This window comes from Myotis nattereri (assembly GCF_964212035.1).
Source record: "Myotis nattereri genome assembly, chromosome: 2".
Taxonomy (NCBI): Eukaryota; Metazoa; Chordata; class Mammalia; order Chiroptera; family Vespertilionidae; genus Myotis; species Myotis nattereri.
This window is the reverse complement of record NC_138076.1, coordinates 21,362,183-21,380,500: the sequence shown is the minus strand read 5'-3', so window position 1 is coordinate 21,380,500 and position 18,318 is coordinate 21,362,183. Positions and strand designations below refer to the sequence as shown.

At 40.8% G+C, this 18,318-nt stretch overlaps 1 protein-coding gene across 1 annotated transcript in view; it reads right to left on the bottom strand.

Moving 5' to 3' along the window:
- The window catches only part of UNC5D (unc-5 netrin receptor D), a gene marked incomplete at its 5' end in the record, with an annotated part of 512,639 nt that overhangs the window by 40,663 nt on the left and 453,658 nt on the right, over nt 1-18,318 (bottom strand). The window contains one exon of the mRNA XM_081083068.1: nt 15,735-15,819. Within this exon, the coding sequence (XP_080939194.1) occupies nt 15,735-15,819 (85 nt within the window). The remainder of the gene's footprint in view (nt 1-15,734; nt 15,820-18,318) is intronic.

Genomic DNA, 18,318 nt, shown 5'->3' with positions numbered 1-18,318 from the left:
CTGGAAGAGTTTTCCTCCAGATCCACATGGTTGGCTCTCCCAGGCCCTTGAGGTCTTGGCTCAAATGGCACGTGCTAATGAGGTATTCTCTGACTGTGCCTAAGCAACTCAGTGAAAGCACTCCCTATACCAAAAGCTGGCCGCTCTTATTCTCCACAACATGTATTGACCTTTAAAGCACTTATCATTTGTTTACTTACTTTTTTTTTTTGCCTTCCACAAACTAGAATGTAAGCTCTATAAGGCCAGAATAATTACTTTTTTCTGTTCTGCTTTGTTCATTGCTGTGTCCCCAATGCTGTTTGTAAGCACTAAAACATATTTGTTGAAAAGGACATAGGAGCATGAGGTGGTTCCTAGTAATGAAATCTGGAAAATTGTGAGCAAAGTAAACCATGGTACCAAAGGATAATAATCCACTGAATAACATTACATGCCTCTGAATGAGTGAATGAGAAGGGAAAAGTCTTCCACACAATAGAAAACCAGCTAATACATGTAGAAAATCATTATTTGGCGGCCAATAATATTAACTTTTGACACAGTTGAGAATTATGAATGGGTGCTAATCTACTTGGTGAACGTATGAAAACTAATAAGGAACTATTTACATGGTTTCAAAGTATCTTTGAAACTAATTACAAAGGGTAAAATATGATTTTATAGTGGGGAATCTTGGCAGGCACCACCTAACCCCAGTTATCCAAGTTCACACTGCCAGGGATGGGATGAGTCAGCAGAACATACCTCCTGAGATGTGAAAAGAACTAGGCCTCACTTCTGTAACATTCCCGCCAATAACACAAAACCTGAATTAATTGTAAGGAAATATCAGACAAGCCCCAATTGAGGGGTATTCTGCCAAATAAGTGATTTACCTTCTTAAAACCCATCTATGTCATGAAATAGAGACAGTTTTAGGAACTGTTTCAAATTCAAAGAGACTAAAGACACGTGGCAATAGAATGTAGTGAAGGGACTTAGATTTTCATTTGCTGTAAAGGATATTATTCGGATAACAGGTGAAATATGAATAACTGTGGAGTAGGTGATAGTATTATGTTAATGGTAATTTCTTAATTTTGATAATTGTGCTGTGGTTAGGTGAGAGAAATTATTTTTCAGATATACATGCTGAAGTATTCAGGGACAAAGGGAATCTTGTTCATAATGGCTAAAAAATAAGTATGTGTGTATGCGTGTGTATTATTTGTGTAAACACATATATATGGAGAATACAGCAAATGTAGTAAAATGTTAACATTTGTGAATCTCGATGTGGGATAGCTGAGAATTCTTTATACTATTGCAACACTGAAGGTTAAAATTGTGTCAAAAACAAAACACCACCATGTTTTTTAAATAAATAAATGAATGGAAATAGAGGCCAGTGAGAATTTTTCCAGGATTCTTACAATAAATCAGCCAGGTCACTGACTAACACTGAATACAGTGTAGTGGAGGGTGAGAAAAGTGCTGCATTGGGTCGTGATGAGGTGATGGTCAAACTTCATCACATAGTAACTAATATTCTGCAGCACCTGCCCCCACACCACTGCCACCAGAAGGTCACGCTGGTGAAGGTCAGCTACCATGCAGCACCTGCTGACCACTTAGGTCTGAGGTTATCTGTGCACATACGGCTTTTGCTTTCAATATTTTTTTGACCTGATTCTAGACTTGTAACATGTCACTCTCTTTATGCAAAACAACCAGCTCTGTATTTTGAGATGAGATTTTCATTGTTGTTGTTTTCTGCCATGCTGCGCTTGGTAATTACCCTTCCCTCCTCTCCTCCGTATGGTCTATATTATAGATTAATGTAGGTTGGATCACCTTTACCCAGAGTATCACTCAGGAATGCAGGCAGGAGAGTAATGATAGTTTTACTATGCCAGGCCCTGGGTCGATACATAATTAAATCATCTTTTAATGGAAGAGACATAAAAGGCAGATAGATGGAAGCTGCACTTAGTCTTAAAATTAAAGCTCAGAAAGGAAGATCGCTCCAGTCTCCTACAATTTTCTACCCAAGAAGATTCATAGTTTTAACTAATATTATTCTCTTTTCATTAAAACCCTCAGATATTGACCTAGGGTGCGAACATGCTGTGGATAAAAATCAAGATTTGGGATTTATTATTTCTGTTTTTTCTCCTTGAGTCAGAAACCTCTCTCCCTCTGGAACTCTCAGATCAGCCCAGGACAATGGCATCACAGAACCTATTTCCTGGAGAGAGGGCCTTGGAAAGCCAGCGTGGCTACCAGTCAACCCGATATCATGACCAGTTCTGAGGGCTGAAATTCTCTAGCTGCCATGTATGACTTAGGCAGACAGACTCCTGGCAGGGGAGACTAGATCAGGAGCAGAATAGAGAGAAAAAAAGTGAAGTTGAGCAAAATCTTCGTTTTATGATAATAGATTCCCTGTTTAGTCTTTAAGTGGCTCTAAAACTGCAATGTGGTTCCAAATTCCCTTGGGCAGCTTTTTTCAACTGATGTTTCTGGACACCACAAATGAAGATTCCGATCATTTTTGATTAGGGCCCAGAAACCTGCTCTGTTTACTTGCACTCCCTAGATCAGCTGTGGGCAAACTACGGCCCTCGGGCCGGATCTGGCCCCGTTTGAAATGAATAAAACTTAAAAAAAAAAGACCGTACCCTTTTATGTAATGATGTTTACTTTGAATTTATATTAGTTCACACAAACACTCCATCTATGCTTTTGTTCCGGCCCTCCGGTCCAGTTTAAGAACCCATTGTGGCCCTCGAGTCAAAAAGTTTGCTCACCCCTGCCCTAGATGCAAGGCAGCACTGGCACTAACATTTGAGAAAAGTTGTGTAGTTCTTGAGAAAATATCCAAAGCAACACCTCAGGCAGTGCAGGCTTGGAGGTCTGTCAAGTGCCAATAGGGGAAGCTTCTCAAATGGAAATTGGATGCCTGTTAAGTTGAAATGCTCAGTATCAAGGCCTTGGATGACGCTACTGTGATGGAAAAAGCAGCTGCACAGGAACTGGTCCTACATGCCTTTTCTTGAAATAGCATGTGTATTAATAAGCATGGACGTCAGGTTGGAGGGTTGGTTAGCAGTACCTGGAAATAATGTTAAAGCTCATCAAGCCGTTATATTCCATTAGTTGGGGCTGGGAAAGGAGCAGTTAGAACAGTGGATTACAACAAGCAACAAGTGCAGTCACCGAGGATAGAAGCATATGGCTCTACTATTAAAGGGTTTAAAGATCTGGGTCACCCACCCGGTATTATCTGAAATAGGATCACAGGAAGGGAAATGGTACCAGGGGAACTGGGGCGGGAGGGAAATTACACACTAGAATAAGGATCTGAATTTGATGAAATCTGAGCAACACCACACTGAGAGATTAAACTGTTTGCATATGTTAAATGGCTTTGGTTTACACATACACACACATAGGGTGTTTACCAATTAATATACTAACGGAATCACAAATCATGTGCAAATCACCAGTTCCTAGATGCAATTTAAGCCTCATCTCTCATGCAGTGTCAGGCTTGCGGTTAGCTTGTTTACTGCAAGTGGAATGATGGCTCCCTGAAAGTGCTTTAAAGTAAAAGCAGTGAGGGGAAGGGAGAGAGTGATCTATGCGGCACACTGCTACAGCACTTTTTATATCTACTAGGCTGTTCATTCATTTACATGTTGAATGGGGGAAACAGCCTTCTCTAGAGGAAGTCCCATTTCACAGAATCATTTCATTTTAGGCGGAGAAAGGAGCTGGGAATAATCAGGCCCATAGCATTGTTTAACTGAGGAAACAAAGGGCGTGGCATGGTGTGGGGTGGAGTGACAGGGCCAGAGCCACACCTCACTGTTGACAGAGCTGGGACTAAAATCCCCTGTCCCGTTAGTGTTGGTGGCAACGGGTTGGGTGGGGGTAAGGCAGTGGAAAGAACAGATGTTCCCTGGGACACAGTCTCCAATCCTGGGATTTTGAAGGTAAAACGTTGCCATTCGAGTTGTTAAGGTTGTATTCATAGACACCGGAGGTGTATAGAGTGCTCTGAGTAGTCTGGTATCACTTTCCTATTAATGCCATACCACAGACTTACTGACTTAAAAACAACACAGATTTATTATTTACAGTTCTGAGGTCAGTACTCTCACTAACCTAACATAAAGGTGTCATCAGGGCTCCAGAGAAGAATCCATTTCTTTGCCTCCTCCAGCTTCTAGAGGCCCCCTGCCTTCCTTGGCCAGAGTCCCCTTCTTCTGGGACCAGCAGGATAGCATCTTCACATCTCTGCATCTGACTCTGCTACTCCTGCCTTCCTTGCATAGGCCTATCTGCATAATCTTGAATAATCTTTTACTCTCCAGGTGCTTAACCTTAATCACATCAATAAAGCCCCTTGGCCATGGACTGTAACATATTCACAGGTTCCCAGTATTAGGATGTGACTTCTTTTGGGGGCGCGGGGGGGAGGGGATAGGGTGACATTCTTCTGTCTACCACCAGGCTCTTCATGGCTTGTTCACTTTACAGTTAGAACCTGGAGACCCCCTGCTATTGTCTCCTGGTCCAGTGTTTTCTCCCAGATGCCATACAACCAGACCAAGGTGTTGGTTGACCTTTGTGTTATCTTAGCTGTTTCAGTTGCCAGCACCCTCATGTAACTTCCAGGGTGAAGCTTCATATCTGCATGCAACTTGGAGTCCTGGGGAGTCATTATGGTTTGTGCTAAAGATGATAGCCAAGGGAGTTAAGAGGCTGATCCCCCAGGTTGTGGAAGGGCTGTGGGGATCATGTTAGCACAGAAGGTGGCCCCAGGAGTGTCTTCTCGCAGCATTTTTATTAGTCTATAACTAACTGCAGTGGAAAAGATGACATATATTAAATATCTTAATAGGACAGGTTATTTCTCCTTCCAGCATGAGCAATAAAAGAGATGGCACATACAAATAAAAATAATTACAGTCTATGGTGTTCCTTTACAATGTGCAATTACACTCATGAACTGGTGACTCTCGTTGAATTAAGGCGCACCTTCCATTCAGATCTATTAACAACATTCGCACACCGTTGTTAGCTTGTCAATGGCATAGTAATTAAAGACTCCTCTGGACCACGCTGCCCACTTCACTTTGTGAGCTCACAGGGCCTTCAAATCACTTTGATTAAAATGGCAGCAATGTTTATTTATGTGTGTTCATTTGTGACTTGAGGGAGGTAAGGAGGAAGGGATGGTAAAGAACATGGCATGGGGAAATTCTCCTTCCCCCCAAAAGGCAGATCATAAAATGACAATGGGAGGGTCCCTCACCTGCTTTTTTATTTTTCCTCCTTTCTCTCCCCCTCCTCACTTTTTGTGGGTAATGATATTATATTCTAACCTAAATGACTTTGTGAAGAAACCATCAGGATTTTACTGCAGCAAAGAGCACAGTCTTCTAAAGGTGCATCAACCCTTCTAGGCCATTAGGATGCCATTTGGTAAATTGCACCTTTTATGACACTGCACTGGTAGCCTGAAAGAATTAATGTGTTTTTGAAATTGCAGCAATTTACTCCCTTCACGCTGGCAGAAAGAGCCCCTTTGTTTGTGACGTAGGAAGCCCCTTTTCTCCTCAGCAGCTCCCTGGGCCTAATAGGAAGTTAATTAATGCCAAATTTCCTCCAGAGGATGGGTGTATGCCATCAGTTGGACTCTTCCAAGAAAAATTTGTCAAACTTAAGGCAACAAACTGTATTCAAATTCATGACTGACCTTTGAACAGAAATGATGGCAGGAATGATTTGTTCATGTCTATCCATCGCTCTTTAGCAAAGAAAGCATGGCAAAGTGGATAGGGACAAAGCTTGTTCCAGGTGGCCTAAGCCACCTGCTCTCTTGACTGGTCATTGATCTTCTAAATCTAACACCAGCCCACCTGGTGTCCATTGTTGGACTCATACAATCTACCTCTAATATGTAAATCATAGGCCAGAATGTTAAGGGAAATAGAGGGAAATTCAAAGGAACTGATGCAGAGTATCATTGGGACCTTCACAAGGCTCTTGATTTTACAGTGAACAGTTAATATGTGCTATCACTGGATTCATCCGCTATCAGTCAAAAAGGAAAGATCCTAAATTCTTTTGCATCATTGTCACGAGCTAAAACAAATCCCATGGACTTTAGAGAGCTTATCTATGTAATTAAAAATAGAAGCATAGACAAACAGTAATTGCAAAACATAGCATTTCCATGGCACTTTACAATTTGCACAGGACTTTTCATATATAAAGTCCCTGTATTGTCCTCACCCAAATCCTGGAATGCAGTTAATAATAGACAACATTTGTAGATAATAGAATTGAGGTCCAGAGAAAGAAAATGAGTTGCTCCAAGCCATTTAGGCTGTAAGTGGCAAGGCAGAGTGGAATTCAGGACTTCTGAATCCCTGTGTTCTCATTCTATGATGTCCTCTCATTTCTGATAATCCTTTATTTCCCATGTAATGCCAATGATCGAATCTGCGCTACTTTCCTGACAAGTTATGCACAGTATCAGTTCAGTAAGCTCCAGAACAGGCAGATTCTTTCCCAGCTAGGAAGGCACAGGCCACAAAGCAGGCAGACTTCACCCTGCTTGAAGCAGGCAGGCACAGTATCTGCCCGATATTGTGACATTTTGCTCTGAGTGGTACTGCTACTACGTGCTGTAGCCAAAATCTTGTCATGGAATTTCCATTCAGCAGTCAACTTTTTCCTTGGTTATAAATATTACTTTTGCCTATTATTAATTCTTGAATCAATTTTCTTCCTGTCCCTTTTCTTATATGTCAAAGAGCTGTGTTTATTCCCTGGAAAGAAATCCAGAGTTGCTCCCGGAGCAGCTATTATCACAAACTCTCAGGTGACCTTCAGCTGGCAAATCTCTCTCTACTAATTAATCATCAGCTCCCAAGCCAGAATTCTGGGAATTATCTTCAACTCCTTCATCTCCTTCAACACACACTGCACATGCACACAGATGACCTTGCTGAGTTCCTCCCAAAGTCTCTCCCAAAACTTCCCACTGACAGCAATGTGAGGATTAGAGAATGGATTTAAAATGTTCACAACTAGAGACAAGGATACTTAAAAGTAGAGTGACTAATTTATTATGCAAATTGAGATACTTTTGAGGGTGAAAAGGGGGCATTATTAATAACTGTGCCAGGCAAAATGAGGCATATTTTCACTGTGCTCACAAGGAGGATGTGGGTATTAATGAGACTTGAACTCGGGTGGTGGCAGTGGAGGTGAAGTAGAAGGTAATATATCTAAAACTAGACGCCTGATGCATGAAATTCGTGCAATGGTGGCTTGCCTGGGCCCTTGCAGCCCTGACTTTGTCCAGAAGGTCGCCTGGAAGGTTGTTTGGCTGACCAGTCTAATTAGCATATTCTGCTTTTATTATTATAGGTGTAAATATGACTAGGTCTCTGAATTCTTAAGCCTCACCAATACCTACCCAAGAGTTAAGTTTCAATTTCCCCAATTCCACTCTTTCATGTTCTGTTCTGATTTGCTTAGTTCTAAAATATGTGATAGTATTTATTCATCTGTGCTTTTGCTCCTTCTATTATCTTTGACTGGAATGCCTTTTACTCTCTTCCAATTTTTAAGTCAATTGTCACTTCCTCTCTGAACCTTCCCTGAGTCTTTGGACGGGGTTCATTCTTTGACTACTGGTAAACATTTGTGTATCTTTTCACCACATGAATCACACTGAAACATCATTATTCACTTGAGGAACTGGGTTTGCTTCTGGGGCTTCATCTGTTACTGTATTAAGTATCTAATTTTCTTAGTAATTGCTAACAATTGTGCTTAGTGGAACCACCCATGGTAGCATTTCATTTTGATTCTATAACTTTCAGTGACATCTAGTTATTAAAATAGTTTGATTTCATTTGTAGGACTCATTTTGTTCATTTTCAAACTTTAATCTTACATCTGATTCAAACTCCATCTCCCAGTACCCATGCACATGGACACACAGTCATGCACACGACCATTAGCATATATATACGTATACAAGGCTCTGGGTTCTTAGTCTGGAGAGGAGGGAGAGGTTGAGCTTATCCCAGTGGCATGAGCTTATCCCTATAGTATTGTGATAGAAAGGAAAAAGAAGGGAAAAAATATCTCCTTACTTCTTCCTGGGGCAAGACAATGATGACTTTTTTCATGGGTGACAAAAGTTTTTGAAGATAATCCTTAATGGATTCAGTGTAGATGGGTGGTAACTTCAAAAGGCCTAACTGACAGAGGGTGCAGATGACTAGGTTGCAAACAGTTGCCCTAAGCATCTGTCATTCCTTGTGGGCGTCAGTTGCATCTGCCAACTGGCCCCCCACTGACAGCATCCCGACCCTGCTCTCTGAGCGTCTTCGCCTCATATTGAGGTGGCCCCTGGAAAACCTGTTTTCAATCTCAGTTACCCAACTCCTGCCAGGGTGCATCTTCTCTACCTCTTGGGAAAATGGGAACCTGGAAATTATGGAAGTGCTCTTTGCCCCTCTCTCCTTGGCTTTGGCAGTATGTCCTTTCTCAAAGCTTTTTCTTTTGCTGTCCTCTGGTAACATGGGACAAATCAACAAACTGATGGGCCATGAGAAAATCAGGTATCCATGTCCACTTCCTGCAGATGGCACAAAATTTTGAGTAGTTCTCTTGAGGCTATTTTCTTTGGCTTTGGTCAGGGCATAGACAGCCATTTTTGATACCTGCACTCCTCCAAAATATGACTCCTCTTTTTGTCTCTTCCAGCCCCATCCTTATATCAATAGGGAGGGGGGGAGCCTGGTGTGTGAGTGGATGGGAGAGGGGTAGTGCTCATTCTGATGAAATGATGCTTCTCAACAGGTGCCGCCAGGAGGTAGGACTATTAGCCTTAGCATTATAGTTGGAAAATACCTGAAATTCGAATGTTGGGGTACTTAGTTCTTTTTTTTTAAGGGATCCTATTTTTTTATTTCTACCAGAAATAAACAACTTCACCTAAGGGATCCTATTTTTCTTGGTCCACAGAACCAAATACACTTGGCACTTAATAGTCATTGAGCTCATAATATCAATTGTGAAAACTATCCCAGAAGCCCACAACTTTTTTGCAGTGAGATAGTACAGTGTTTTTGCCAGAGCTGGAGGATAGCTTGAGACAGAACCTGGTGGGGAACTCCTCTAAGCCAGTGGTCGCCAACTGGTGGTCTGCGGACCACTGGTGGTCCGTGAGGTCCGAAAGGTTGGGGACCACTGGTTTAAGGAAACCTTTGGATCAGCAGTCGCCAACTGGTGGTCTGCGGACCACTGGTCTAAGTTGAAGAATGCTAACAGAGATGAAAATCAACCCAGAAGGTCTGAGCCAGGTTTTCTTCCTGTGGCAATGTCCTGACCAGTCACCAGGTGTTGGGATGCGGACAAAGACAGATGCTTTTATTCTGAGCTCAAGAGTCAGACCACTGCACTAATTGTGACTTTCTTCCCATAGTGACTTTCTTCTGTCTTTCTAGCCTTGTATTTGGTCTTATCTCGTGCTTTGCTATGAAAGCCACTGCACCACCAAGGCACCCTCGAAAAGTGAATTTCATAACACCAGCATGTTTGCCTCCCCTGAGAAATACCCATTTGATAGCAAAAAAAGCAAAATCAAACAAAAACAGAAGAAAAATGTTATTTGAAATATTCATCTGGGATGAGCCCAAATTCTAAAATATGTGCCTTTTTGTAAATTCTTCAGTAAGGTTATTTACATTTCCAATTTTAGTCTAAGCATTTGGTCAGGAATATCCACATGACAGTGTAATTGAAACAAGAAATGAATGTTTGCCTTTGGTTTCATTTTATTGCTTCTCAGAAGAAAGCTCCATATAATAATTTTCTGGTCCAGTTTTCCACTCTGCAACCATGGGGTGGGAAGACTGCTACATCTATACCATTTTCTTTTTTCTTTTTATATTTTTATTGATTTCAGAGACAAAGGAACAGGGAGAGGGAGAGAAAGAAAAATCAATGATGAGAGATAATCATTGATTGGTTACCTGCTATGCGTCCCACACTAGGGACTGAGCCTGCAACCCAGGCATATGCCCTGACTGGAATCAAACTGTGACCTTCTGGTTCATAGGTCAACGCTCAACCAGTAAGCAACACCGGCTGGCCTGGCCCATTTTCTTATTGGAATGTATGTGGGAGAATTTCTGGAGCGAGACAAATGTTTCTTTTTTTTTGATCATCTTGTTTAAACACTTATATTTTATTTAAAAAATTAAAACATGTTTAGAGAGGATGAAAAATTATTCCCCCCTAATAGCTCCTAAAAAAAAAAGGTAAAGTTAAAATAAAAGGACCCAATTGCTTTCAAATTAAAGTTTGGGAATGGAGACAGGCTTTTGAGAATGATGACTGCCCTGCCAGTTCTTGCCCTCTAAAGGGGCCTATAGTAGAGGAGCCATGATTGGCCATGAGTTAGCTGCTTAAATACTTGATCCAGGAGGATACCAAGGGCTCGTCACCATAATACTTGGCAGCCCCAGTGTCATGCCATTGAGTGTCTGTGAGGCTACGCTAGTTTCTGCTTGCTGAGGTGACTCAGTGTCCTCTATTTTGTGAATGGGCACTGCATGTAACCTAACTTTGTTCAGTGGAAAGCCTGGAGTAGAGTTGGGAGAAAGCTGCCTAAGGCAATGTTCTGGCATCAGGGTGACTTCCAAGCAGGGAATAGTGCCTGGATTTAGCCACTCTTAAAGACTCTCCCCCACCTTATACTCTATAAATACTAGAAAATGTATCCTGAAGCTGGAAATCATTGAGGGATAGCCCTTATACCCTTCTTTATTTGGCTCATTTCTAATGATCTTTTAGATTCAGCACAGTGACAGACAACTCCTGGGAGCCACCCTCCCTACCATCCCCTCTGAAGTCTATCCTAGAATAGATTCAGAGGCCTTTTTCTATTTTTCCATTGTTTTCTGTGAAATCCTCTATTGCAGTGTAAGTCTACGTTGAATTACAAAGCTATTGTCTTCCCAAACCTGGGTCCCTCTCAGTCCGTTTCATAATGTATTTCTATTATTAAGCATAAGCACTGTCCCTCATCAAGCATGTCTTACTGGACTCAAGAATAATATGCCTAATTAAGCCTAAATTGGGGAGTGTGAGATAGTCTAACACTACATTGTGAGACAGAAAATCTTGCTTTGGTGCTCAGTCTTGCTACAACCTAAGGCAAACCTAACCTTTCTTGGTCTTAATTTTCAAATCTATAAAAATTAGGATAATTATGTTATTTACCATATAGAATTGATGCAAAAGTTAAAGGATATACTGTAGGTAGAATGCTTAATCAAATATAAATATATCTATTAGGTTTTCCTTTACTTATCATCTGAGATTGTTGCATCACTTTATTTCCTGCAACCCCACAGTTTCTCTATAAGGTAGGTAGTATTGTTTTTTACATAAGGACACTCACAAAGCTTCATTATCTTACCTATGGTCACACAGATAATAGCAGGGAAGCTTAGATCTGAACCCAGGGCCTCTGATGCCAGAGCTCACACTCTTAATCACTGAGCTCAAATGTTCCCTAACAAGTGTGCTAAGGTTCAGCCGTGGAGTGAGACCTGCTTCTAGTCTTTCTTCTCTCAGGTCTGTAATGTAACAACAGCAATTTGCCCCATGTCCTTCTAAGAAAAGTTCTACTTGATCCTGCCTTGCCTAGTTCTCAGTGCTCTAAAGAGCTGTTCCAGGGGATGCCTCCCTACAGGGGCCAGGAGGAGTGGGGATGCAGCATCAGAGAGCTGTCTCCTTCGAGTCCCCAGCATCAAGGGGAGGTGGCATCCTTTAGTCCATGAGCTCTGGCATTGGAGCCAGATACTCTGAAGGCAAATCTCTGCTCAGCCAGTAAGTAACATGCCTTGGAAAGCAGCTTTGCTTCTTGGAACCTTTTTTTAGATTTTTTCCCCCACATCTCTAAAATTGGTATAAAATCCTCTTCTTTCGAACATTACTGTGGAGATTAAATGAGTCAGAGGTATGTAAGAGTACTTTGAAAAATTACACTAAAATAAAGGCAAGTAATTATTACCTTTACAAGGATTCAAATTCCCCTTCCAGCAAAACATATAATATGTGTATATATACAAAAAATGAACAGACATCATTTCCTAAGCATTATAACCAAACTGAATGTCCAGATTGCTAAAAGAGGTTGGAAAAGATTCATTAAGATATTTGGTCAAGATGGTTGGTTTGGTCAAGTCTGAAAGTGCAGACAGAGCTGGGACGTTGAGGAAGGAAAGTGACATCGTTCCACTTAATGAAAAGCACAGTGTCCTCTCTAGGCTCACCCAAGAAAGACAGGGTACATTCTGTCCTGACGACCTCACTTAAAACTTACCAAAATATCGAAATATAACCAACCATCTGAGACTATTCAAACACGAGGGGTTATTTTGAGTCTGCGATTCATCCCACACAGCCATATCCCTGGGAACCCGGTTCAGAATTTGGATCAATGAGATCAGTTACAGTTCCACTAAACCACCTCCCTGCTACACCAGGACTTAGTGCAGGAAGGAGCCACAGGAATGTAACATCAAGAGGAAAATGGAACAGACTTTAACTTAAATACAGCACCAAGGTGTTGTTTGGAAGATGCCACTGTCGTTTCCTGTGTGTGGAAGTGATGGAATCAGGAAATCCAATGCTCACACCGGTGAGCTAAAAGGAAGGGCACTGTGATGGCTCCAGAGGCAAAGATGAAGGAAACAGCAGCCCCCCTGGATCTCCATGGCACTGAGAAGATAGGCCTTGCTCTGAGCACACGCTCAGAATGACGGAGGGCGACATAAAGTGAAAATGGGTTTTCAAATGATATTAAAAAGAAAAGGTGACACTAAATGGCCTTCTCTTGATTAATCACTGGATTAAAAGCTGAAGAACTCAGATTCAAACAGCCTCCCTGAAGGATTGCAAAAAAAAATTCATCCTAAGCTTTAAAAACAAACAAACAAAAAACGTAACAGAAAGGCATTTGCTATTTTTAGTGTTTTTGTAAGTAGGTTGGAACTCCTCAAAAGGGAGTGAAGATTGCCAAGGAAGCTAACGGGCAGTAGCCCAGGCACTGGTCATTCCCTTAAAGGTGAACATCTGGAAGGTTTCAGCAACATGAAAAAGAATGTGTGCTTCCTGCAATTTTAATTTATCCTCCGCTTAAAAGATGGGAAAATGCACACATCTCAAAGAGATCATCTTAAGACTTTAGTCTTAAGTAAACTCTTTCTGTCCACCTTCCTAGGCAGTAGTAATAAACTCAACACCTTAAATATGGATGGGTAAACCAGAGTGGTTAACATGGAACTTGCTAAGCTAGTAGTGGTCTAGGGAGTGACCATACTAGGCTAAACCTGTCTTTCAAGGTGTGTGGTCTCTGGTGAGTTTTTAAGTATTTATCCTTCTTTATGATTACAGAATGCCCTAATCGATATTGCCCACATTTTTGAGCCACTGTATTTAAGTTCTTGTACGTTTGATGTTTGATGCCTTTTGGCACATTCTAGTCTGACCTCCTAGAAGGAAACTTCTAGTAAGAGATACAGATGGGATGGAAGTGAGCTATAAATTAGTTGCCTTTGAAAATGTGAACTATGCTTAATGATGGGGATCTGGTCTGAGAAATGTATCACTACGCGATTTCATGGTTGTAAGAACATCATTGAGTGCACTTACACAATAAGGTACCCTTATATGACTGGCCGCAAATATGTTTGTTACATCAGCATCACCACAAATGCATGAGTGAAGCACTATGCTATGACATATCATTAGGTGACAGGAATTTTCAGCTCCATTGCAATCTTAGGGGACTACTGTTATATACGAGGTCCGGCGTTTATGGGAATGTCATTAAGCAGTGCAGGACTGTACTTGATTTTTGCAGGATGATATGTTTACTTACAAGCATATGTATAATTGACCATGATCTCAATGTTAAACAGATACGACTTCTTATATAAATCAACCAAAGGGAAAAAATAAGAGGATATTCTTATCTAGAGAACTACATTTTTGGGTTTTGAAGAAGCTCCTCAACCCCTCTGCTCCTTAGTTTCCCCTAAGTAAGTGGAGATATTTAGACATTAACATGTTTTCAAGTGCAAAGGTAAAGGATCCAGCTTTACAGGACTGAGGAACTAACAGGAAATCCCAACAGAATAGAGTTGACATGCAAATCCTCTAACAGCCTCACCCGCAGCCAACTAGCAGAGCCTTCTTGCTTCCATTCCTCTAGAACAGGGGTGGGCAAACTTTTTGACTCGAGGGCCACAATGGGTTCTTAAACTGGACCGGAGGGCCGGAACAAAAGCATGGATGGAGTGTTTGTGTGAACTAATATAAATTCAAAGTAAACATCATTACATAAAAGGGTACGGTCTTTTTTTTTTTTTTTTTTTTTTTTTAGTTTTATTCATTTCAAACGGGCTGGATCCGGCCTGCGGGCCATAGTTTGCCCACGGCTGCTCTAGAACCCTGTAGAGGAGTGGTTCTCAACCTTCCTAATGCCGCGACCCTTTAATACAGTTCCTCATGTTGTGGTGACCCCCAACCATAAAATTATTTTCGTTGCTACTTCATAACTGTCATTTTGCAACTGTTATGAATCGTAATCTAAGTATCTGATATGCAGGATGTATTTTCATTGTTACAAATTGAACATAAGTAAAGCATAGTGATTAATCACAAAAACAATATGTAATTATATATGTGTTTTCCGATGGTGTTAGGCGACCCCCGTGAAAGGATCATTCAACCCCCAAAGGGGTCGCGACCCACAGGTTGAGAACCACTGCTGTAGAGCATTATGTTAAAACCACTGAGCACCAGCAAATCCTTTTATGGAAATAGCTATCAAAATCTGTTCAACCATCTGTCTCTCTGGCTGTTTTTCCTTTCAGTATTTTTCCTTCATGTGTTCTTTGCTAACAACAAAAAATCTATTCTAAAATAACCAAGATGTTAAGACTGAAAATGCCAGAGGTATATATCCAGTTTATAAGAGAAATTGCTTTCTAAAGAGGAGGTCGCTTTATCTTGTGTGGTGGAAGGCAACATTTCCGCAAATATTATAGCTGTGCTAAGAAAATAACCAACTCCTTTCATTAAAAGAATATGACAAGATTTGTATTTGTTCATGTAATTGAATTTAATGCTGCTGAAATTTGTCAGATCTGAAAGCTGTTGAAGCGTAAACCATATTTTTACATGAGGAAAATTTCCTAAGAACTTGTCTTTCTTGCTTATTGCAGGTCTTCTGCTGACCTTGAAAGGTCACAGGTCAATCATTCCCTGCATTTGCATAAACCCCAGCACCAACAGTGCCTCCAGGGTTGATTTTTGTTTTTCTTTTAAGAAGACTGAGGGAGGCAGTCTATGTTTGTGGAAAAGCCCTGCTTAGGGCTTACCTACCAATTCACTGTTTACATTTAGTGTCTGCTGTCTAGACATCAGAGACTTAGGTTAGTTACCTACAAATGTGAGGCTGCCTGCGGTTTAATTCTAGCCAATAGTTTTGCAGCTGGTTTTTCTTCTGTCAAGTCAGTAGCTCATTATCGTACCTACACACCTCCATGTCACAGATCCTACAAACTTCAGATTTTTCTGCAGAAGCTCTATTCCATATTCAAGATGTCACTGATACATCATTTCTTTCTGTCTCTCACCTGGGTTCACCTTGGTTGATGGACATATAAATCTCCCAAGAATTCTCCTCTGGGATGGCGCCATGTGGTATGAGTAAACTCACGCCTAAAACAGAAAAAAAAAAACCAAAAGGTTATTCGTAGCTTTTCCATTTATTGGGCACCTTGCAGATGCTCACAAAAGGACCTTCTCAGAGCAGTCTGTGAAACCCTGATCCTTGCAAAGTTCATGAAGTCCAAGATAATAATGGAGAACCCATTATTTACTAACAGTGACATAAAGAAAAACATATTATTCAAGTGTGTATTCAAATTAGGTTTTATTTAAAGTCCTCCTACCATTTTTAAATTCTCTTAAAAACTGGATGTCCTGGACTAGCAAACATATCTGAGAATATAAAACTTTATCAATTACCAGTTAATCTATTCTGAAATTAAAAAAAAAAAATGTGCTTCTCTATCTTGTTTCTACCCACTCATTTCCTGAAAGGGCATCTTGCAATGCTGGGTGGGCCATGTAACATTTTGCTAGAGCCTGGTATAAAATAGTCCTCTAAACTGTGCATCCTGAAGTAAGTTTAGGGAAGAGATTAGAGGAGTACTGTGTGTGTGTGTGTGTTTTTGGGTGTTTTTTTTTGTGTGTCCAGAAAACGGGAGAAAGAAGAAGCTCAGATGAGCTTAGGAACCTTATAAATTGTTGCATGGAACCTTATAGGTTGTTGCATGGCCACTATTTGGTCCTATATCTGCAGACAGAAGCTAGGAAAGGTGACTGAACCATATTCATGTCAGCATCAAATTGAAAAATTCTCAGTAGCCTTGCTTCAGTAAAATCATGCAATGCAGGCAGGGAAGGCACCAGGAGGGCACATGGCGCTGAATTTGAAATGTCTCCTCTCTCTCTTGAATGCTGCGAAATAAATATTTCACTTTGGCCAAGAGAGAACAGCCTAGAGAGGGCAGAGATTCTCTCTAATGTAGCTTTTTGTTTATACAAAGAAATAGAAACACAATAAGATCTTTATAAAATAAAATGTCAAGGCATCCTCTTATTCTTTGAATAATGCAGCTCTCACCTTTCTTTCTTTCATTTGAGCTAATGTAATCACACAGAAAGCTTTCTGCTTGCTGATGATAATTTAAATCTAGAGATGGCAGGCTTTAGTGACATCCTTCTCTGGGCCTGTTAGCTGCTACAGAATCAAGGAATGCAAGACTCATTGCAAAGCAAGTTATTTGTGATTCGCATTTATGAGCATTATTCAGTGACACGCTAGTTATCATCAGTAACATTCCCCAGCCCTCAGAATGAGGCACAGTTAAATCTTGCTTATAGCTTTTCAGCAAGGGTATCCATTTATATTCTCGACCTTAATGCCAATCGTAGGAGGATTGTCATGGTTATACTTGGGGGACTCTGATCAGGCTCCTCCTTTCACTGCCCATTTTTCCTTAAATGTAGTTGCCCAATGAAGTGGCCTCCATCACTCCTTCCCTGCACTGAATAGAAACTGTAATCCACAGGGTGTTCAGTGTACGTGGGTGTCAACCTGAATACATAACCTAGACATTGTGTGTTCTCTCTCTGTTGCCCCTCATTCAGACTATCTAGGCCAGTTGGTTCTCAACATTGGCTGCACATTAGAATCACCTGGGAATCTTTTTAAAATCCTGATTTCTGGGCCTCATCCTCCAGAAATTCTGTTTCTTTGTTACTAATGTTGTGGCCCCACCCCATAACAAAGAAACAGAATTTCCGGAGGGTGAGACCCAGAAATCAGGATTTTAAAAAGATTCCCAGGTGATTCTAATGTGCAGCCACGGTTGAGAACCACTGATCTAGGCCATTATGCCAAGAAACATGAAGTCACTATTGTTTAGCTGTAGAAGCACAGGAGGCTATGATCAAGCATTAGTGTCATCTTAGGCAATTAACCCAAAAGAACAACTTTGTATCTCACATTTCCCTTTCCCATGTTTCCTTTAGTGAGGTATAATTCACATGCAATAAAATGCATGTTGTAAGTGTACACGTTGATGAGTTTTGACAAATTTATACTCTCCTGTAACCATCATCATAGTCAAGATATAGAGCATTTTCGTTGCCACAAAATTTCCCTTGTGCCCTTTAGAAGTCAATTCTCTTTTTTAAAAAATATATTTTATTGATTTTTTACATAGAGGAAGGGAGAGGGACAGAAAGCCAGAAACATTGATGAGAGAGAAACATCGATAAGCTGCCTCCTGCACACCCCACACTTGGGGATGTGCCCGCATCCAAGGTACATGCCCTTGACTGGAATCGAACCTGGGATTCTTGAGTCTGCAGGCCAATGCTCTATCCACTGAGCCAAACCGGTCAGGGCTAGAAGTCAATTCTTTTTTTATTTTATATTTATTTATTTATTTATTTATTTATTTATTTATTTTTTTAGAAGTCAATTCTTGATGTCAAGCCCAAGTGATCACTTACTTGCTTTCTGGCATGTTGATTAGTTTGCTTATTCTAAATGTTTAAATACATGAAATCATACAGTATGTAAAAAAACAACAACAAACAACAGTAATGGCTCATTACATCAATAGCTCAGAGTACAATGCTTGG